The 23,466-nt window shown below is 36.6% G+C and overlaps 1 protein-coding gene across 25 annotated transcripts in view; it reads left to right on the top strand.

The window, feature by feature from the left end:
- Dlg2 (discs large MAGUK scaffold protein 2) overlaps positions 1 to 23,466 on the top strand; it is a 1,969,681-nt gene that overhangs the window by 1,264,433 nt on the left and 681,782 nt on the right. For all 25 annotated transcript variants that reach the window (XM_021725176.3, XM_078046781.1, XM_040285028.2 and 22 more), the window contains one exon: positions 14,303 to 14,356. In XM_021725176.3, the coding sequence (XP_021580851.2) occupies positions 14,303 to 14,356 (54 nt within the window). The remainder of the gene's footprint in view (positions 1 to 14,302; positions 14,357 to 23,466) is intronic.

Below are 23,466 nucleotides of genomic sequence, written 5' to 3'. Positions count from 1 at the left end.
CCTGGCATTCTAACCCTCCTCCTACTTGCCTTTCTCCCTCATACCTATCATGCTCCCTTGCCCCTATTTCTCCTGTGTAGTTATTCTGCTTTGTATTATAAGCATTTGGCAGGCTTCTCTCATTTCCATGGAACACTGTAAACTCCTTACAGGGCAGGATCATGTGCTCTTTCTATTTTCTGCAGTGCCAGGTACAGTGACTCAAACATGTTTGATAAATGAACCTGTATGAACTTAAGAATGAGAGAACTTGGGCAGTAATGAGATGATAATGAGAGAAATAATCCTTCTTGTCTCAAATACCTCCTTAAGATTCTTCTCCCCAGCTCCACCCTTACTTTCGCCAACTCTGCTTTTGGTTCCTGGATGTCTGCTTTGAACCATCAGAAACTTAGGTCATCCCTAAATAGATTTGTTCAGTGATGACTGTCGGTCCCAGTTCATGGTGTTCCAAGTGTGTTTTGTCCTTTCCGGATTCTAAATATTACTTGAGTCATCATCCTCAATCATGTTGGATTCATTTCTCTATTTCATTCCCCTTAACCTCACTTTGCATTTCTGTCTAGTACCATCCCAAATTTTAGCCTATTTCCTTCTGAAGAATATGAACAAGGCTATTAATGGAATTCCTATTACTGAAGAAATAAAGATGAAACTTAATCTATGGAGACGTTCAATTTAAGGGGGGTGGGACACTACCCCAGAAGTGACCTGGATAATTCCAACAACCTGAGACTGCACAGATACCTGGAGCTGGCTGGTAAAAAGGAATAGAACTGTCACTTTTGTTTTTAAACAAAAATGCGAGAGCCTGCTATTTTTTCTCCCTTGTAGAGTTTGCATTTTCATAGACTTCTGGTCTCATACACATCTGGAGTTTACAATAAACTAACACCAAGTGCAGGATGCTTTCCTTGTATCCTGGGATGGTATATTATGTAATGTTTTTGTTTGTTCATCAAAATGGAGTATTAGAACAGATATAGTTTTTGTTACAATAGAGGAAAATCCATGTTCCACCATTCCCTACCCTCTCACCTGCCCTAGAAATTGCAAAAATAGGACTCCCAAACTTATTTTCTGCAGAATTGGGAAATAATTGTTCAGAGTTAATAGTGGTCTTCCTCCAAAAATCATACACACATTAGACTCTCAAAACTTTTATTGAGTTATTACTAAATATATAATACTCTTTAGCTTCATTTAGATATTTTTAATTGGCATGAAGATACTTAAGAACAATAGGATTTCTAATTTTTATCTTGTGTAGAGACCAAAAAATGTGCTATACATGTGTTTGCTATTGCCTCTGTTAGTGCTGAAATCTACCACTAACACTATTACCTATCTACCCTATATTTATCTTTTTTGTTATAATTTTCAAAGCAGAATATATGTGATTATTTCTCATTACAATTTTGCCAGACAGGCAGGACAGGTTTTCCAATATTCTTCATAATATATGTGTGAAAGTTCAAGTTCAAAAAGTGATCAGGATCCATAAACAAGATAAGCTAGTAAGAGAAAATCTCAAGTCTCATATACCTTGTGCTCTGAGTGAGAGTTTCTGCTAAAAGAAGAGGAGTCTGATCCTTGCTCTACCTTGTTAGCTTACCCAAGTTACTCAAATTCTCTGAGCCTCAATTTCATCCTACAAAAAAACTAAATACTATAAAAATGTTCCTAGAGTTGTTTACAGTTTAGTAAGACGTCAGTTAAATCCCCAATATAGTAACAAGTAGTAGTGGGTGGTTGTGGTTGTTATTATAATTGTTATTAAATTTGTTAATTTTTAAATATTAACTCAAAAGTATACTTTTATAAATTTCATCATGTGTTTGTATATGATCCCATGTGCTTCTCAAAGCTGCACATGAAATAAATATTTATAATCTTCATTTTTATGTATAAATAAAAATTTTCAGAGAGAATAAATAAACTGAGATCATCATAGAAGTAATAATCAGTGTGAAATTGTGGTCAGATGATTAAAAATATTTTAAGTATTATTGTTTTTATGACATTTGAAATTAAATTAGTATTAAAATCATGAAGTATGTAACCTATTTATAGTTGAGTATAACCTTAGAGGTAATATATAGAGTTAAGTGGCCTGAACAGATTCTACAAGGCTATAGTATTTCCTGGAAGCTTCTTCTGCTGATTTTAAGTGCAGGGCTAGGAGCTCCTCATCCTATAAAAAGCATGTGATTCAAGAATTCCTATCAATTTAGTGTGGACAAGGGGGATCCATGAAATGTATATTTGCAAATATTGAATTCATAAAGAAATTACCTCCTTTTCAGTTGTTTGGGGAAAAATTCTTGGTGACACAAAAGAAGGTTCCAGTGTGCATATGAAGTTGCAATTCCAGTGGACAAAGTGGGTGAGAGTACAGAGGAGAGGGACCTCAGCCTGGGAATCCTTATTGCCCCCAATTTGTGACAGAGAACTAGTGCACCAGAGAACAACCTCCTGTCTGCCTTCTTTCTCTGTTCATTTCCTTTGCTGTTCCCCTGTCTCTCCTCTACCCACAGGAACAAACACTGTTCCTTCAACTTTACCCTGAAACACATTGGTGGAGCACTATGCCAGGGATGGTGGAAGCTAAATGAAACCAGCAGGACCTTGCTTTACAAACTAACAATAAGAAACCATCATAAAACAGAGAAACCAAAAGTTATATACTCAATGCCACTCTGGGTAGCTAAGACAGCTGTGGGGCCAGGAACTGGTTGGCATTTTAAACCCAGAGATTTGTAGGCTCTTGGCTTGTAGAACAAAGAGGTTATTGCTGTTTGATGACAATATACAAGCACATCTGCAGACTGTGTTTTCAGCACCAGCAAATGCCAACAATATTTAGCAAACCTTTGTTTTTCTAGTCACCTCTCCTGTTTATCTGTTCTTTCTCCATGGTTTCCCTTCTTGAAAATGATTCCAAATAGAACATTAATTTTGAATAAAAAATGGAGTTGGGGTGATAGTGAGACTGTTAGACATCAGAATTTTAAACAAGTAGAACTAAAATGTTCTATACCCTGTTCTTCTTTCAACCCAGCCTAAAGTGTCATCTTTCACAAGCAAGACTTAGAACATCTTATAGATCCATCAGCGATAAATAGACCTATTATCAATCAATAATGATTACACAATAAACAAACTCATAATTCTTCTTGGTGTCTTTTAACATTTCCTCTCACGCAAAAAAAAAATTGTATTCTAGACATGAAATATTTTTGGTGTTCTCTGTGACTTCACCAACGTTTCAATCTTCAGAATATGACTTAGCATCAAATTATGGTTAGTAGGAGGAAAAATGAAGGCAGGGAGAATTTTTCTTTTCTGGAGTTAAGGCTTACAAAATGTGGAGAAAAACAAGGATGTAAGAGCTTGGTGATAATTCTATGTTTCATGTTAAATCTTTTTGACTCTCTAATATAGAAGAGAATTGCTGATTATATGGTCATGAGGCCAGAAAGTTAACTGGCTAATAAGGAAAAATGTAGACTATGAACATAAAGCAAGAGGATCATAAATGGATTTTTGAGCTGCTTCATCTAAAGCATGCAAGACCCCATCATTCAGCTAATTCATTAGAAACCAATTTATGCCATGATCCTCATCTAATTTAATTTTTGTCTTTTATTTCCTCATGTCTGTCTTGCCATCATCTCTTCTAAATTTCTCTGTCTGGATGATAAAAGCAAGAAAGTTATTTTCCTGAAAGAAGAGTTGTACAGCATGCCCGCCTTCTTTTTCTCCAATATTTCCCAGCAGGGTAAAATTTACAATGAGTAAAATCAAATATTTGATGAGACATGAACTTTTAGAGGTTATTCACTTCACTCTTCATTTCTCAAATGTAGAAGTAAATTGGTGTGTGTGTGTGGGGGGGTGTCATTAAATTACCATTATACCCTGGGTTACTGAACTGGTGGATCTATAGTCTTGTCAGTCTTGCTATCTTTTTACTAAGGATACAATTTCATGATTGAGTTTAGTTACTTACAGAGAGATTGTGCCTGATTTTTAATAGCCATGAAGGAACTTACCTGGGATGTCAGGTAGATTTCATTACAACTAACTTAAAATATTATTTTTATATCATAATACATGGTTATAGAATATAGTATAAAAGTTGCATTCATTTTTAAGATAAACATGAGACTTCAAATAAATGTCCAGTTTATAGTGGGTCTTTGGGGATGTACCTTCACATTCATCTGGAAAGTTTTAAAAATGCTATAGTTGGCAGTTTAATTTTTTTTTGTGATTTTGAGTCCTTAGCTTTCCACAAATTCCATGGTTCCTCTCATCTATCCATCCTCTTGAACCAGGGAATAGTAACTCAGGGCAGATAACACTGCCAACATCTGCCTTCTTTGTTCCACACAGTCTTGTGATAAGATAAGAATATGGATTTGGAACCAAGATGAGTGAACTTCAATTCCACTAATCATTAGTCTCATGATCTTAGGCAAGTTGTGTTAACAGTTCCAAGCCTCATTTTTCTCATCTATAAAATGAGCTTATTTGAAGTTTATGATTCATAGGGTTGTAGTGAGGAATAAAAGTTACTGGGAATAAAGTACCTCTATTTGGTTAGTTTTTCCTTAACTTACATTCTATAGTTTAGAATTTCATGTCTGTGGTGCTTGACAAGGTCCAGAGACCCCACATGGACACCACCCAACAGTGTAGTAAAGAACTAGTCACCAAAAGGAAGCATGTATTGCCTCTGTCTTCCCATTTCAGTAATTCTCAAATCTCAAGGCTTACTCACGTATCTTCTCTGTTATTGCTGTGCTTCTAGTTCCGTGGGTCTAAAAATCAACTAACAGTCACCTTTGGTGTGCATTTCATTTGCCAAGCACTGTTAGAATATAGGTAGGGGTTTCTGGTAAGGAAATGAAGTGAGACAAGGGTCCTACTCTCAAAAATATTACAGTTTTATCAAGGAGATGTAAATATAACACATAGACTGATTAGCCATTAGCACCATGTTCATTAGGAATGTCAGGGATTGGTGCTTTTACAGAACTTATTTAATAGGTATAATTCAGTGTGAGCTGAAATGAGGTCTGGGTGTGTGTGGAATGCATAGATTGAGTCCTAGATTGATGAGTGGGACAAATTTATGGGGAGCTAAAACATTAGATTGCCCTAGTGGGATAAATACTTTGGTCTAGGTTGAAAAGTGTGGGAATTACAACTGATTCAAGTTGGAAAAAGGGGAAGAAATAATAGCAAAGACATTGTTGTTGGCACCAATAGGTGTGTGTTGAGAGTAGTAAACTCCTGGACCAATGGAAGAAAAGGAGAAGAGGAAAGTAAGCCAAACACTTATCATTTACAGATCATTCATTATATGAAAGGAACTGATTCACATATTACTGAAGAAACAGAAACCTACCTTAGCCTAAAGAACCAAGTTATTGATAGATTGCTCAGAATAGTGGTACCTAAATCTGGACAATACAACTGCTAAGAGTATAGCTGTTGGTAGCTTAGCGACAGGGAACAGACGGTAACCACATGGCTCTTTCCAGGAATAGCACTACATGGAGTGAATCAGTGAATTAAGTAGATATGTTTATGTGGCATGGGACACATTGACTAACCACATCTGAGATTTGAAATAATGGCTCCATTTTTCATGGGATCTTCAGAGAGCATTTGCATAAAGAAAGTAGTTAGATTTGTAAGAGCTCAGTGTGAATCAGTGGGATTTGAATTATCATGGCTTAATGGTGAAAAAGAGAGAGTTTAAGATTCAAAAGCCCTGGAGTTGAAACCCAGATTTTCTTCCCTCTAGATGTCTCATTTTGGTAAATTCACTGAATCTCTGAGCCTCTGTTTATCTATGGACAAGGAAAATTATACCAATCTCTCTAGGGTTATGTAAGGAATAAAAAATAAAATTCAAGTAAAAAATTATTTGCCTAGCACACAGTGAGTATTTAGTCAATTTTAGTTTCCTTTCTTCTTCCTGTAGAAATTAAATGATCAAACGTGTATGAACACCATTTAAAAATTATAAAGCATAATACTGATGCTTAAAATAATTATCACTTTGGGTTCAACGTTGATCTGCAGATCTGGTTTTGATGAGTTGTTTATTTTAGCTGTGTATACTAAGGGCAAGGAAGAACATGACAAGGGTGCAAGATGGAAGTCTAAAGAGTCTTCAAAAGTAACAGTTCAAGCAATTTCAATCTCTTGATCCAAGTGGGACTGATTCTAGAGAAAACTTAGAAAGAACACTGTTTTTTGCTTTTTGGTCTCTTCTTTCTGTGTCTCATCCTCCAGGATGTCCTGTTTTATTTTTGTTTGCCTTTTTCTTTCTTTTTTTTTTTGCATTTTAATTGATTTTTAAAAAGATAAATGACAGCGGAATGCATTACAATTCTTATTGCATATATACAGCACAAGATTTCATATCTCTGGTTGTATATAAAGTATGTTGACACCAATTCGTGTCTTCATACATGTACTTTGGATAATGATGTCTATCACATTCCACCATCCTTGCTAAACCCCTGCCCCCTCCCTTCCCCTCCCACCCCTCTGCCCTATCTAGAGTTCATCTATTCCTCCCATGCTCCCCCTCCCTACCCCACTATGAATCAGCCTCCTTATATCAGAGAAAACATTCAGCATTTGTTTTTTGGGGGGATTGGCATCTTCACTTAGCACTAGCCTCTCCAACACCATTCATTGTTTTGCTTTTTTCTGAACTGGGTAAAAAGAGATGACCAACTCAGCCTAAGGTCTTTAAGATGTCATGCGTTTCCTGCAAAATATTAGAATATGTCATACCCTAGAGGAGGATCAAATAGTGATAGGAACACTTTATTTCATATTGGTTGAATATTAATGGTGGGTTTTCAGGGATCAGGAAGAGAATCTGGATACTTAGGAAATTGTAATGGGTACAAAAAGTATATGTTGTGCAGTGCGTAAAGATATGTACTTTGCAGCCAGACAGGTGTCATTCTTAGCCTGTTATTACCAGCTAAACTTTAGGAAAGTTACTAAACATTAATTTTCATATCTGTATAGTAAGGATAGTATTGATTTCACTATTATGAGAGTTTGGGCAAGCAGAGTTGAGTTGAGCTGAAGAAAAAAACCCAAATCTGCTTGTCTTTCTTGCTATTTTCTGAGCTAGGCTGGCTATAAGGTAGCTAGGGAACAATTGGTGCATTTTATTAGCACTAGATAGAGTGACCAGGATTTTAGCTTCCTCCCAAGTTGTTCCCTTGCGACAGCTGCCATAGCCTTTAACTTGGATTAAGCCTGCCTTGCTTCACTGCTCATGCTACTCACTGCTGTCGCCTCAGGGTCCTCACTTGTTGGGTGCTCTGTCACTTGCAGGTTAAGGGCAAAATGACAACTCACAACCATTTGGTGATACTAGTAGTGATGACTTCTAGCTAGGCTGAAGTGTACCTACCTACTTAGTCTTGTGGATGGGGAACATGAAAAGAAGAAATTTAAAGAAGCAAAATATAAACATGGGAATACATAAATAATCGTATATTCATAGAGCTCTCTTTTGCTTCACCTGCGTTATTTTTCCACCTAACTTCTTGAGAAATAGGTTAACTGGAAAATAGCATTGTCCCATTTTTTAAATGGGGGTTTGCAAGAGATTAAGGGACCTAGAAACCCTGTGAGGATTAGGGAATTGAATTTGAATCAGTACGGTGAGAAATTTCTCTTTAGACTGTGAAAGAGAAACTCGTAACTTTCCAGGCAAAAAATAGCTGTTTTTTTTTTTTTTTCCCCAGTCTGGTTGCCTAAAAACACTCAAAGAATTCAGAAGATATTGAGGTTACCATCATGGGCTCCTGGGCTAGAAAGTCAGGGATTTGGAAATTGTGGTACCTCCTATATTTGTTACCTAAGGCATGTGACTTAATCATTTTGGGCTTTCTTCCCCCTTCTCTCCTTCCTTCTACCCTCTGTCTCTCCCTCTCCTTCTCTCCTTCCTTCCCTTTTTTTGCTGTTCTTCTCTTAGTTCCTGTCTTTTAATGTTAATAAAATGTTTTTCTTTGAACATTGTGAGAATAAATGCATATTTGTTCTTCTCATATTTGTTTTTCACTCTCTCACACAACCACCAATATGTGTTTAATCAGTCATTTGCCAAACAATTTCTCCAAGGGAACTCCTCAATCACCCAGCACATGCTGTGTCTTTAGACATTTCCTAGTTGTGCCTGTTGTAGGCATCCACACCATGCACTGGGGCATCAGTAACTGGAGTAAGGAGAAAGGAGGAGGGTTCCTGGACCAACCAAGATCGCAGTGCAGGAACAAATTTGGCTTTGAGCTAGTTTTAAAAAAAAAATTACATCCAAAGAGATCTGAGAGATCTGATAAAATCTGATTTCATCCCAAGAAGCAATAGAATAGGAATCTGGAGTCAAACTATTTGGGTTTGCAGACTTTGGGAAAGTTTTTTAAAATCTGTTTCCTCACCTGAAAGTTGAGAAAAATAGTTCTTATCTCATCTGGTTGTATGAGGATTAAGTAATTTAATTTAAATAAGGTAAATGTACATAAGAGCATGTGGTTATAATTGTCCATTCCAGTGTTAATGTTCCTGGGGTATCTAGATGTGGCTGGGCTATGGCACCACAGGTTTCAGGTAGTGGTAATTGTGGTTTCTTGGTAAATACTTCAAATAGGAGTAAGATTGTGTTAGTCATCTTTTTTTTCCCCCTGTGACCAAAATATCTGATGTGAGAAAGTTAAAGAAGAAAAGATTTGTTTTGACTTAGAGAGGTTTCAGTCCATGATCTTCTGGCTCCATCGTTTTGGGCCTGAGACAAGGCAGAACATCATGGCAGATGGACGTGGCAAAGAAAGCTGCACACAGCTCATGGTGGCCTAAAGCAAAGAGAGAGGAAAGGGTTGGGAATAAGAAATACCTTTACAGGACATAGGACATTCCCCCAGTGACCTAATTCCCCCAACTAGGTCCTACTTCCTATCTAATGTCATCAAATTATTAATTTATCCATGGGTTCATCCACTGATGAAGTCAGAGCCTTCATGAACCAGTCAGTCCCCCTAAAGCCCCAACATCACTGCATTGGGGACCTAGCCTTCAACACATGAGACTGTAGAACACTTGACATCTGAACCATAACAAGGATTCTGCTAATATCAAGGGATGTGGGGCTCTAGTTCAACACATTGTAGGAAAGGAGGAGATTGAAGAGGATGCTTTGTTCTGTCAGAAAACAAGAGCACAGTTCAAGGAATGGAGGAAAATCCTTTCTCCTAACCATGCCACATTTTTGTTTCCAAACTAGGTCAGCATGATGGAGGGTTAGTGAAAAAAGCTAACAAAACATAGTTATCTTGGATTCTACCCTGGCATATCCAATTCAGTGCTTAATATTAGGGTTTTTTTCAGACCTGATAGAGTATGTAACTCCAATATTCTACTTCCTTGACCAAAATCAGGAAATAGTCTGCTGAGGGATCATCCTGTTGTCTACCATATGTATGTTTGAACTGTGAAACTGAAAGTGTTTGCATGCTGTCTTGTAGTAGCTACACTAAACCAGATGACTTACCTGAGGTTCTAGGATCTCCAGTGCTTGCTGGGAGGCAGGGGTTGCACTCTCCCCCCAGCCCACACATACACACAGAGAATGGGAGAGCAGGGGATCAGGGAGAAAGAGAAGCAGACAGAGGCAAAGGACTCATCTTAAAACTTTTGGTGCCTTCCATTTTGTTTCTAATCATCATGCCATGACAAATACAAAAGTCATTTATAAGGCCTATCTCCCTACAATTAGAAAAAAGTCTTGCCCATTCAGGAATCTTACACCGTAACGATGAGAAGGTAAGTTAGGGTACCAGCTCCAAAAGCATCTTTCATGTTATTCTTGACATTTTTCCTCCTACTTCATTTTACCTACTGAAACCACCTGCCTTCTACTTGCTTGTCAGCTGAAATCCCTGCACAATTCCTAGTCTTATAAACCTTACTAGTCACTAGTGATTGTTGTATCTAGTTTACTTGATGAACTAGTGGGTTTCTCTCCTTTTCTATTTTGCTTATCAATAAAGTTTAGGCACAGGCCAGGGTTTTGTCTCTTGACCTGCCCACTGGTTAGTCTGCACTCCTAGGCATAAACTTCCCAGAAAGTGGCCCTTGGCTGCCCGGATGCTATACTTCCCTGCCAATACCTTCCTTGAGGAGACATCTTCACTGTTCTTGGCTTGGTGACCTAAAGCTAACTTATGTCAGAGGCATTCCCTGTTCTGGGACTTGGCAAATACCAAGGAGCAGCCATATCAATGGTCAGCATCAATGAATTCTTTCTAAAGTGTACATTCATTATATCGTATTTTATTGGATTATCTTGATGACAAGCCACAGAAGTTTATCGTTTTCTAGCATAAACCAAGTTGCTGATGTAATATAGGAATGTTTAGTATCCCATGAAATTCAAGGACAGAAAGGTAGCTGGAATTCATGAATAACTTTATCTCATAATTTAAATTTCATCAGCATTCTCAACACTTGCTTTTGGCTTCTCTGTGATTAGCTTTATTCTTCTTGCTTTCTGTAAACCGGCTTTCTTCACATGGAAGAGAATGTAACATAAAAGGAAAACCACTTGCATCTTATTGTCTGGGTCACCCAAGGAAGATTGCTTTTCTTAATCCTTTATAGTTTCAAAAGTGCCTGCCTAGATTTACATAAAGACAAGCCTTGAAGTTTCTGATTAAAAGGAGATTTTGTTTTCTTTAGATTTGTTATGAGTCTCTTTCCAGTGAAATGAAACAAGCACCTTGAAGAGGGAGGCTGAAATCTGCTGAATCACTAGTTTGATTTAAGGGTTCAATTAAAGATGATATCCACCATGAAGAAAGAGGGCATATGTGCCAGAGCAAAATTTAGTGTTAAGAAAAAGCTTGGAAGGAACCATCAAAGTAACCAGGAAATTGGGTTTTAAGACTCAGAAACCAAACTAGATCAAACTAGACACGATTGCTTATAATTGCAAAAGTGAACAAAGAAACAAAATCCAAGCTGAACCGAGGGAAGATCTGACATTACCAATTGGTGAGAAAAACGCACTCATGGTACTCATTTGGAATTCTGCTATACTTTGTATTGCTACCACTTGGTTCTTAATTTTCTGCTGATAGATGTGTTACTGAGTACCTAAAATATTCTAAGGAACTTGTATTAAAATCAATCTGGAAGTGTGGGAGAGTCCTGCAGCACACCAAAGGGAGAATTTCCAGAGACATTGGTATAGCTCTGTAGTGATGTAGCACATTTTTCCATTTTTCATATGAGCCCACCACGGTGTCTTTTTGGCACTCCTACCAGGGATTGCCAATGTCAGGTGTGTGTGATGTATGTATATGTTCATACAACCAATGCATCCTGCTGGTTCATCCATTTGTATTGATTTTTAGAAGTGCAATTATTAATTGTGACTTCTGGATATTTTTAAAAGTGAGAGGGGGCAAATAGTTTTCATATACTCTAGATCTTAGGCTTCAAGATTCATGGAGTCTACATCCTTCAGTTATGAAATTATTATTATTTTATAAAAGCTGATTTTTGTTAAGTAATGGGGGTGAAATAAAGAAAAAAATAAATATTGGATATTGGAAAAGTAGAGTCTTGGTAATATAAGAGATTCTTGGGTTATCTCAGAAATGTTCGACAAAATTCGCAAATATATTTTACCTTTCTTTGTACCCTCATCTATACTTTATAGCTATATTTAGTCAGCAATTCCTGAGTACTTACTAAAATTTTTCTGTGTATATAAGTACTGTGGAGAATTCTGGGGAAGTATAAGACCCTTGTCCATTTTTAAACATATAATCTCAGTGGAAAGAACCAATTTACATATAGGAAATGGCAAATAGCATAAATATAGAAACATTTTTAAATGGCATTGCATATGAAATACAATATGGACATAAATTTTAAGTCTGAAATTTATTATTTTATTACATTAATATAATCTGTAAGAAGAAAAACAAAAGATAGGCTAAAATCCCCAAATCAAATTAATACACATTTATTGATCAAAGTTATATGAGGTAATAGGGGGAAATATGTAGCAATTTGGAAAGTTTTCAGTTTAATCAAAGATATAAGAAACAATTACTTCCATGAATCATAGGAACCAAGTAGAAAATAGAGAGACCATCACAGCTAGAAACATAAAATTATAAAAACACATACTAAGGCTTCATAAGAGTGCTTTTAAAATCTAACTGCAGTACCCTGAGGCCTCTGTGGCCTTCAGGATAGTCTTTGATTTGGGTCTTCTATGATACTCTAGCATAAGGATCTTATATCATTTATGATACAGCCAACAAGATGCTGAGATCATGGAGCAGCTTAATATGGGGCAAAGTGGATTTTGATACCAGAAAGGCCAATATTAAAATTTCAGTTCTCATTTCCCCTGAACCTCGATTTCCTAATCTACAGCATAGGGATAGTGATAATAATGCCTCACCAATACGGTTTTCTGGTGATTAAATGCAGATATATCTATCTATATCCTTACACATGTTAATTTTCAACAATTATTATTACCTTTGACATGATCTAATTAGGCACTTTGAGTGCAGCTTCAGTCACTAAATAGCATTGAAATCTCTGAGATAAGTGGCTCATGAACCATCTAACAAATATCTTTATGATAATCTATCTTTAGAAACTATTAATACTATTTAATATTAATCTTGAAATTTAGCTTCTGAAGCACATTCAAATATATCACCTCTTTGACCTTCAACCTTTATGAAAGGTGTTTACTATCATTTCCATTCTACAGAGGAGGAAAATGAGTCAGAGAGGCTTGGCTTAGAGGACTTGGCCCAGAATCATACCACCAGGAAGTTGCTGAGCTCTCAAATCATGCAATTGAGAAGTAGCTGAACCACCCTTGAGCCCAGGTCTTCTGACTCCAAACCTCATATCCTTCTCCCTACACCAAGTATCTCTCAGCAAGCACTAGTGTGTGTGTGTGTGTGTGTGTGTGTGTGTGTGTGTGTGTGGTGTAATCTTTCTTCAATCCCCTGTTTATCCACAAGATACTTCCCATTGATAATTATGAATATATAACAAAGATCCGGTTGACCCACTCTGTAGATATGTAGGCCAAGTTTATTTTCACCATTCCCAGTGTTTGGGGTTAAGACTTGGAATTTTGTTTTGTAAAACCTGCTGGATTGTCTTTTTTCCCCTACTGTTTGATTAGGATTCCACAGGCACAGATTGACATTAAAAAGCTGTTAACTCCAGAGGGCATAGCTAATGAAATGTCCCAAAAGTTGTGCACTTGCCAAAACACCGTATCACATAGGACAGCTCTCGATTAATCATGATGAGAGTATTTCCTCTATCTAAATGAAATCTGTAATTTGGAATGGAGATTAAAGATCCTTTGGGGAATGGAGGGAAAGTTGCTGTGAAAATTCTAGAAACTAGAAAATAAAGATAGATCTGCTCAATATTCATGAAGTCAGATTGGTGATGCAAATAGAGATTGCAATCTCTTATTTTCTAATGACTTGGCTTATAGCACTCCTCTATCAGTTTTATAGACATTCCCACTCAACATTAAAAGGAATTACAGCAAATTGTGCAATTTTTTTTTAAAGTTTAGCATATCCAAAATGATTTTCTGCCATCTCTGGCTAATTTCTTAAGGATTTCCAGTTTATATGATCAGAGATACATAATTGAAAAAAATGCTACAACACACATAATAGACAAATATATATTTATATATATTTTGTATATGTATAATGTCAATAAGTGAATGCTTACTGCATAGGATACAACAAAATTTCATAAGGTAGTTTAAAGAGAATAGTTATAAATATTCATTTAGGTTTAATTTTTGCTTCCATGAAAGTAATCAAATTTCTTCAGCAAAATCATTTTATAAATAGATGTTTCAAATTTTAACTTTCATCCAATGTATTAAAAATCTTTACCTCACACAGTGCAATATTTCCATCTCCCATGTTATATAGAATTTAAGAGGAAGTGAATATAAATTATAGGAATGTTTACTTTATTTAATTATGTGGTAATATAGCAAATAAGCATTTGAGATTGGGACAGTTATGAAAATGTGAAGGATTTTATTTATTCCTCAGCAGCAGGCATGTGTCTGTATAGGTCCACATGAAATACTTCTTGAGTTTTTGTCAAATAAGTTAACAGAATCTGCCTCAGAATAGAATATCTGTTATTTAAATTTTTTTCTACTTCTCTTTTTTAGGCCAGCCCTGCTCCTATAATTGTCAACACAGATACTTTGGACACGATTCCTTATGTAAGTAACATTTTTATTAAGACTCTCTTTAAAAACTATGGTATAACTTAATTAGCTGAATTTAAGCTTAAAACAGTATCAGTGTTATCATCCAATCCAGGTAATCTTATGGAATGATGTATCGAATTTTGTTTCACGAATTTTCTTTTGATATTTGTCAAATGTTGGCTTTGTCATGCAAATATTTTACCTTTCAAATTCATGGTTAGCACAAGGGCACATGATGAGAAATTAAAAAAAAATAAACTAGATAATTCAATTCTGTTTAAATAGTTACTTTGATAGGTAGTTCTCTGTAAAGAGATTGAATTGTACATGGCAGATATAGACAAACTTCTTTGAATTTCTAACTAAAAGAATACTCCAAATCAATTATATGACAGAGCCTAGAATATAAGTGATCAGTAATATTTGATGGATTTTGTTGGGCTTCTAACAAGAATTGGAGAAGTTCTGTGAAGATAGTTAATGTAAGTTAATAAAATCTATGCTTTCACAGAAACATGGAACTTGGGATAGTAGAATCAGGCAGATCATGAAGCCTGAGAATCTGTAACACAAGCACTATGATGGCCAAAGGTCTAGGGTGGAATCTGGTTGGGAAGAGAGATCGGATATGGCAGTGGGCTACACTGTAGGGAAGGTCTAGCAAGGCTTTGTGTGTAGGCTCTGGCTGGTAGGTGGAGGATAGTGATCAGGAAAGATGGGACAGTCACGTATCCCTCACAGACAGTAGGGGTGAAGTAGGGAAGGAGAGCCACAGGGATAATGGACAAGTATAGATTTGTGACCTTTGACTAAGTGAGTCAAGAATGTGAAGTACTTAGAATAGTAACTGGCACAAAGTAAGTGCTTGGTAAGTATGGGCTATTCCCAGACTTAAACCCCAACTTCAAATACCTTCAGGCACCAAGCAAATCATAGACAAAAATCAAGGAGGAGTAGGATCTACAGGGAATAAAAATCACATGACCCTCTAAAGGGGACAGCTGCCACTTGGGGCCCAGTGCTGCCAGATCATCCCATTTTTCAAGAGAAGCTATACATTTAAATTTTTATATAAATGTTTGCAATTTTTAAATACAGGCAACCACTTTTCAAAAGTTCAAACAGTGTATGCCAAACAAAATGTGTCTAGTCCATAAACTTCCGTTGGGGAGTTGTTTACCTCATAAAAACTGGAGGTCCTGAGCAGGTTCTGCCAGCCAGGACTCAGCCACAGGGGAACAGAATGCTAGAATTAGAGTACAAGTTTGGAACTTGATTACAGGAACAAGTGACTAAAACTGGGACATAGGGTCAGGACAGGAACAACAGTAAGCAGGACTTAATGCTGAATCACCTGTGTTACCCAGCTAGAGCTTCTTAAATCTTTCTGAACAAGAGTAGTTTGGGCCAGAACAGAAATGGGGTTAAGCATACTGGTAGGAATCGACTGGCCTCAGTGATGAAAAGTTAAGGGCTCTGCAGAAAGAAATAAAGCAACTAATTAAAAGAAACTGATATCCCTTATTCTATCTGCCACTCTTCCTAGCTTTATTTATTCATCAAACACATATTGAGTTTACTTAATGCCTAATATTGTTTTAAGGACTTAATAAACATTAACTCGTTTGGTCATTGTAATAATTCTATAAGATAGATACTATTAATTTCTCTACTTCACAATGTGAAATCAAGTCAAAAAGAGGTTAAGTAACTTGCTCAAAGGCTCACAGTAGGAGATAGAGCAAGGAGTGAATGCAGGTAGTTTGGCTACAGAATTTACAGATTTTATTAACACCTATCATGTGGCTACTTATGTTTCTCCTTCATCCCTGTGTTTTTACTTTCAGCTTCTTGAGAGCCAGTGTAGTAGATTTGGGTGGGAGACATCTTGTCACAGAAGCTTCAATACCCTTGTGACAGGGGCCCATATATGTCTATATTAATGAATTTGTATTCCAAACTAAAGTCTTTATGATAGCCATCAACAAAGCAGGTAAGCTGTGCTTTATAGAAGTAGACTTGGAGCACAGAGGCTTGATTTTACAAGGAGAAGCACTTCCCTATAGTGTATCTATACTATTTCAAATCTTTATTTGGATTCTTGTGGTTTAACTGTCAGATGCCCCCATGTAGAAACTGTTTATTATCAACCTAAGATCTAAGGATCTTGTGCAGATGTGCTCAATTGGTATGGCAACTAGGTAGCTAGTGAAATCAGCAACATGTAACAAATTATTCAAACTGTTCCCACTCTCCTAAATATCAACTTTGATTCTTCTCAGAGCTTTTTATTTTTATTTATTTATTTATTTATTTATTTTAAAACCTGCACTTTTTTCACACTCTTCTACTTTGTGTTTCCTTGAGTTAGGTCTTTGGAGAGGTGTGCTGAGTAGCTTGGTATGGGGAAAACTTCTAAATTTCTATGAGAGTTGTAAGCACACCCTTTCGTCTTTCCAAACACGTATTAATCTATAAGGCAGACATCAAGAGGCCTACGTCAGAGGTTGTTATGAAATCAAATCAGATTTTATGTATGACATCATACTTTGTTCACTTTGGGCTGAGAAGAGCTGGGTATTTATGTTTTTTATTAAAAGTACTTAGAAAGTAAGACATACTAAACTCTGGGAGAATTTTAAATATAAATGCCTTCCTCCACATAGAATAAACATGAATACACTATCTCTCGAGAATGGCGGATTTCACACACAGCCATTACTGTGGATATGCTTAGGTTCTTGGCAGAGTCCCCACTCTTCCCTTTTTTCCTGACTCACTGGGTAACCTTGAACAAATCACTGTTCCTCGCACAGTCTATTTTCTATTTTCTCATTCCCCAGTGTTCTATACTTTGTTTTCCTCTTTTCTTTCTCATGTTCTACTTGTTCACATAATTTCAGCTCTATTTAATGAAAAAATGATTTCAGAGTCCCCCAGGGCATTTTAGTCATGTTGCATAAGAACATTTCCTTCTTAAAAAATATTACCTGAATGGCAAATTTAAGCTTATATATATGAAAGTTCAGCTCAAAAATAATTTTATTATAAGTAAATGTACTAATTTTGCTGATTAGCAAATTTGATTTTAGATATAAATGATTTTTATGGAAATGGTTCCTTGGCATATGTGCAAAGGGCAATTGAATAACTAAAGGAAATTTCCAGGGCCAAAGAGAATTTTTATGTCAGTGTCTATTAAAGATACAAAAGATATTTAAAGATTTCTGCTTTTTTTTTTTTTTTTTTTTTTAGAAAGGTAAATTAAGGGATTTCAGAAACCTGCCATTAATGAAGGGGTCACAGAGGTTTCTATGTATGAATGCCTCAAATAAGCTCAACCTTATGTAAGATCATGATAGTTTAGCGTTGGGTGGGACCTTGCATGTGGAACAGCCTAGCCTCTCGTGCAAAGCACAAGTCTCCTGTGTGAAAGTTAAACTCATCACAAAGAGAAGCAGCAAGAAGGGAGGGAAAGAGAAAGAAAAAAACATTTTCCCATTTCAGAACTCTTATGGTTTCTATTTTTTCACTCTACCTTTTTATTCTTCCTCGTTATGTGTTGAATATTGTTCTATACCAGATATTGAAAATATTCTTTTCTTAGGGAGTTCAGTGAGTAGAGCCTAATTGTGACTTGTATGTCTGGCTCCCTGAAGGTTGATGTAGTCACATGGTACAAGTTACCCTCCTGGGGCTCTGCAGTCCACAAACATGTTGATTCATTCCCAACATACTTCTTCCTTTCAGTACACATGGCAGAATATTGAACACTATCCAAGCAAATCTCATTCTTTCAGCTGAAAATAAATTTAATCAGAGAGGTGCTAAATTTTTTTTCTACAGTTTTCTCTAGTATTCATTTCATTCATTTTCTTACCCATCTTCTGAAAATACACTGTGTAAAGTGATATACTTAAGAATCACTCATTTTAAATCTCATTAAGTAACTGGGAGCTCAATTATTTTAAACCTCTCACATTATAGATATAGTTATTCTAGCTCAACTAGTTAATGGTGAAGCTCAGTCTATAGCTGACTGTTATCCCATGTGTGTAACAATGAGTTTTGGTGTGTGACAATCAAGAAATCAGTGGCATAATAGTTTTATCATGTATATCTAAAAAGAACAAAGACAAAAGAATTCAGAGGCATATGACAATGAGTATTTATTTCTCCTGTATCTGTTTGCCCTTTGGCTAAGGCCAACTGCTTCAGGCTATAAAATACCAGAGTGGCTGGAGTATCTCTGATTCATGTTTCAATCTAGGTTCCATTTCTGGGACAGCGGTAATTGTGGGTATATTTTTTGTATCACTATGGCCAAAGCACAAGGCTCAAGCCCATATGACCCATCATAATTGAAGGCTCTGCTGTGTTAAATTCATTCATAGCCATTTGGTCAAAATAAGTCACGTTGGAAAGCTCAAAGTAGAGGAAGGAGTGGGCATTTGTTAAACAATAAGCTAATGAACTACATTCAGGCCTTAAGTAAGAGAGCTTAGAATTCGTATATATCTCTTTATTTTTTAAAAATGATACAAACACAGGAATTTTACACTTTAAAAATATTGATAGGTCAATGACACTAAACAAAATGAAAAAGACCTGGTTCAAGTCATATGAGGAGTGAAAATTTTATTTTCAAGTGATACAAATGATTATGGAAATAAGGGCAGAAGTTCCAAGATCATTGCTTAGAAACCCTCCCAGGAAAGTGAAAGAGAGAGGGGAGTGTAAGTAAAGGGCAAAGAAAGATGAGTTAGATTTAAAGGAATAAGAGAAGGTCCTTAGTAGTATCACATATTGGATTTGGCTGCCAATAGGATCATCTGTGTCAAAGTTACATGAAAACAATCCTAATATCCTAAATGATCATATTAGAGGTGAGATTTGTACAGAGTGCCTTCAAATGTGATCAGTCATTGGATGCCAACAAAGCTATGGTTTTGGGACATAGGACAAGAGAGTGAATTAACAGAAAAATATGATACGAAGGCAAGGTGGCCAATGTGAGTGAAAGTAAGAGAGGAGAGTGAGACAAAATACAGAATGCCATCCATGGGTTGAGGAAAATAGAGAAGGAATTACATTAGCAGTGAGTTCATCAGGGCGCGTAGAGTGGGCTCCAGGCTAATAGGGGTTGCTAAGCAATGTGTAAATGACACTTCTGATTGATTCCAGCAGTAGAAAGCTGAGGGAAAGAGCTCTCTGAGGAGGAAGTTGCCATTTTCTCTAAGTAAGATGACCAAGCACTTGGCTGTAGTGCTGGACAGTTTGGCATTAATTTCTTTGAGTCACTATATACAATAAAAGATCTTTGTGATTTAGGCTACTGTTCACTTTTAATTGGGAAATTTTCTAGAATTACTCGTGATAGGAAAGGAAGTAGAATACATTTATCTATTTGAACCCTCTGGGAAATGATTAATACTGATAAGATATTTGGGGAAAATTTGTTTTAGCATATTTCTCTTTCAATAGACAGGTTAACTTATTTTGTGTTTCCCCCCACCCCCAGAGACACTGCTAAAACCATATTGTTGATGTTCTTATCTTTTGGGAATATAGTATTATCCAGATATAAAAAATTCTTACCTGCCAGAGAAGAGCTTATTTGGGGATAAAGTATGCCCAAGAGGCAATACAAATTCAGTACTAGAGGCAAAGCTATCAGTATTTGTTCCAGTCTCAAATCTGGCCAAAGTTGACAATTGACATTTTTCAATTGTCAGAATCAGCTGATCCCCTACTCTCTTATACTTATCACTTTGCTAGAGGTGGAGCTGGACAATGCTATCCATATTAACAATGTTAATATGGATACAAATCATCTGGGGACCTTGTGCAGACTGAGTCAATAGGTCTAGATTGGGGGCTGGAAGTTTGAGTTTCTGATTAAAAAACAAACAAACAAACAAACTTGTGGTGAGGCAGAAACTGCTCACTTGAGTGACCTGAGAATATAAGACAAGTTTTTTTTCTTTCATTCACAACTAGGATCTAAGCCTACGATTGCCAGCTAATACTTACGTGTTTTGGTTAAATCAAATTATCTAACTAAACTGCCATTTCATTTTATATAAAGTGAGAATAATGTTTGTCTTACAGCGATTGTTATGAATACTCTTTCTTGGGCTGGGGATGTGGCTCAAGCGGTAGCGCGCTCGCCTGGCATGCATGCGGCCTGGGTTCAATCCTCAGCACCACATACAAACAAAGATGTTGTATCCTCCAAAAACTAAAAAATAAATATTAAAAAATTCTCTCTCTCTCTCTCTCTCTCTCTCTCTCTCTCTCTCTCTCTCTCTTTTAAAAAAAATGAATACTCTTTCTAGTATGTAGAAAATACTTAATGACTATTCATCATAAGATTGGGAGTAGAGTGAGGATATACCTTTGATAAAATAAAACATTCCTCTGACTTAATCTTGAATTGTTGAGCCAGAAATGCAGATGCCAAGGCTAGTTCAGGTAGGATCAATGGCAATTATGTTGTTCAGTGGTCTCATGCATATCTACAGCTTGGCTACTCAGTCTGTGGCCTGTGTACTAGAACCAGCAGCACTACCTGGGAGCTTGCAAATAATAGACTCTAAGGTCCTGCCCCAGACCCACTAAGTTGGAAACTGTTTTTAACAAGAGCCTCAGAGATTTGTATGAATATTAAAGTTTGAGAAACATGACTCAATCTGACAGAGAAGCTTCAAGAACAAAGGAAAAATAATCATGAGAAATATTTTTGTAGCTTCTCAAATGCTACTGAAGGTATGGTCTGTGAACTGACAGTATCAGATCTCACAGGAAAGATTATTAGAACTGCAGACTCATCAGCTCCAGTCCAGATCTATAGAATCCTAAACTCTGAGAGTACAACCAAGGAATCTGGGTCTTTTTAAGTACCTTAGGTAATTCTTATGCACAGTGAAGAGATGCTGCTCTACAATACCTAAGGCACTTTTATAATCTAGTGGGGATCCAAAGCAGCTCTGGCTGCTAAACTGAAGTATAAGTGAGGGTTAGGAGGAAATAATGCATACAGGAAGGACCAAAGAAAACTCTAGAGGATTACTGAAGAACAATGATAAGACAGTTTGCATTAAACCAAGCCAGTGTCTAATCCTAGTGGTATTTTTATTCAAAAATCATTTGAAACACTCTTAAAAAACATTCTTTCTCATAGTCTAGTGGAGAAAATATGTTAATAAAAATGTATTATGCATAGTGAAAAGCACATGCTTTAACTCTGCCTGGCTCACTCCTACATATCCTAAAGTTTTCACTTTAAATAATGTTTCTTCTAGGAGGAGGAGGTTGGAGGTAAAGCTGCTGTTGTGTGCTTCCACTGAAGTCCCTAATTCCTTTCCAAAGAATTTTGCAATTGTTTCCTTAATGGTTGATCTTTCTCCCTAGAGTTCTATTTTCATAAGTACAGGGAAAAATTTGTTTTATCTTTCCCACCATTGTACCTTTACATCTCAGCACAATTTTTTCAACTGGTGAAGGGAAGGAAGGAAGGAAGGGAGGGAGAGAGGAAGGAAGAAAGGAAGGAAGGGAGGGAGAGAGGGATGAGGAAGAGAGGGAAAGAAATGGAAAGGAAGGTTGGAAGGAGATGCAAACAAATATTAGAAGGGAATAACAAAACATTAAAGTATTTGAAGAAGTCAGAGACATGGAAGAATTTTATCTGGCTCATGCAGAGTAATTAACACATTTCCATGCAGAGTAGATAAAAAGCTTTTCAAAAAAGAGAGAATTGCATGTGCAAAGGTCAGAAATCTGGAAACTCATGTCCTGGAACACAAGATGGAAGCATAAACATGAGGCTAGGGAGCTAGGGTTGAGTCTGACTGTGGAGGTTTGGACTTTTTCCTGTAGATGTTTCTGGAAGTATCACCTCATGTATTTGCAAAATTATTTACATAGTGTTTTTCTTCTTTTTTCACTACTGTGCTTTTAGGACCTGGTCTGCACCTGCTATGTAGTAGGAACCTTGAAATACATGTTAAATAAATAAAGCTAAAAAAAACAATGGTGATTACCCAAGACCAGTGAACCAAAGGCTTTTTTTTTTTTATTTTTTAGTCTTCTCTGTATTTTTCTGATCTCTGAAATTTGTTTACCCTGTGCCATTAGTCCACTGTACCATTTCCTCCATGCTCATCTTTTGGATCTTATTAAACTGCCACGCCCATCAGGGAACTCATTAGTTTCTCCAGCCAATGTTATGTCTCCTTCCTCCTGATTCCATAATATTTCACTCCAAGAGGTTGTCTGCTTTCTAAGAAAGAGGGTGGACTCTGGGATGTTTTAAATCTACCAGACATTAGCTGGGTAACTTAGGAAATTAACTTTTCTGACCTCTTTTTCTTAACTGTAAGTAGAGATAGAAATAACAGTCTTTCTTAGTGTATTATTTAGGGCATAGGTTAAGTTACATATAACAAGTACCAAAATAAGAGAGCTTTTACAAGATAGGAATGTATTTATGCTCACATTTGACAGTCTGTAGGTGAGTTATCCAGAGCCAGAATGTCTATTCTGCTCCATAAGTTCCTAAAGGGAACACAAACCTTTTATCTTCTTTCCCTACTACCACTCTTGGGGATTGCCCTTTTACACAGTCTAAGAGGTCTGCTGCCATGATGACATGCCGCAGAGCAGCTTGGAAGTACAAAGATGGGCATGGTTTGTCCCTTCAAAGGTACCTCTGGGAAGTTGTAAACATGATTTCCCCCTCATATCATAGAGGGTAGAACTCAGACCAAAGCTACTTTTAGCTGTAAAGGGAGGCTGAGCCATGTAATATTTACGCTAGTTGTCCTGGCCCAGACAAAATAGTGAGATCCCTTCACTATGGAAGGAAAGGGTAATGAATGTTGAGGGGCCAACCAGAGTCCTTAGCCACACAGAGTGGTTAGCAGAGTTCTTCAACATGGGAGTTGTCATCATGCTAAAGGTGATACGTGGAGACTGGAAGAAATTAGAACTTCTCTTCATAGTTCTCTCCATTTCTACCCTTAGCATTTTATAGGCTTTATAATAAACAAAGCACTGTTATAGTTGTATGAGTATACAATTGCTATACAGCCTAGTCTATATGAGATATACATGCTTATAAA

Source organism: Ictidomys tridecemlineatus, chromosome 4 (genome assembly GCF_052094955.1).
Source record: "Ictidomys tridecemlineatus isolate mIctTri1 chromosome 4, mIctTri1.hap1, whole genome shotgun sequence".
NCBI classification, from domain to species: domain Eukaryota; kingdom Metazoa; phylum Chordata; class Mammalia; order Rodentia; family Sciuridae; genus Ictidomys; species Ictidomys tridecemlineatus.
The sequence above is the reverse complement of the archived record's forward strand: the minus strand, read 5'-3'. Positions and strand labels throughout refer to the sequence as shown.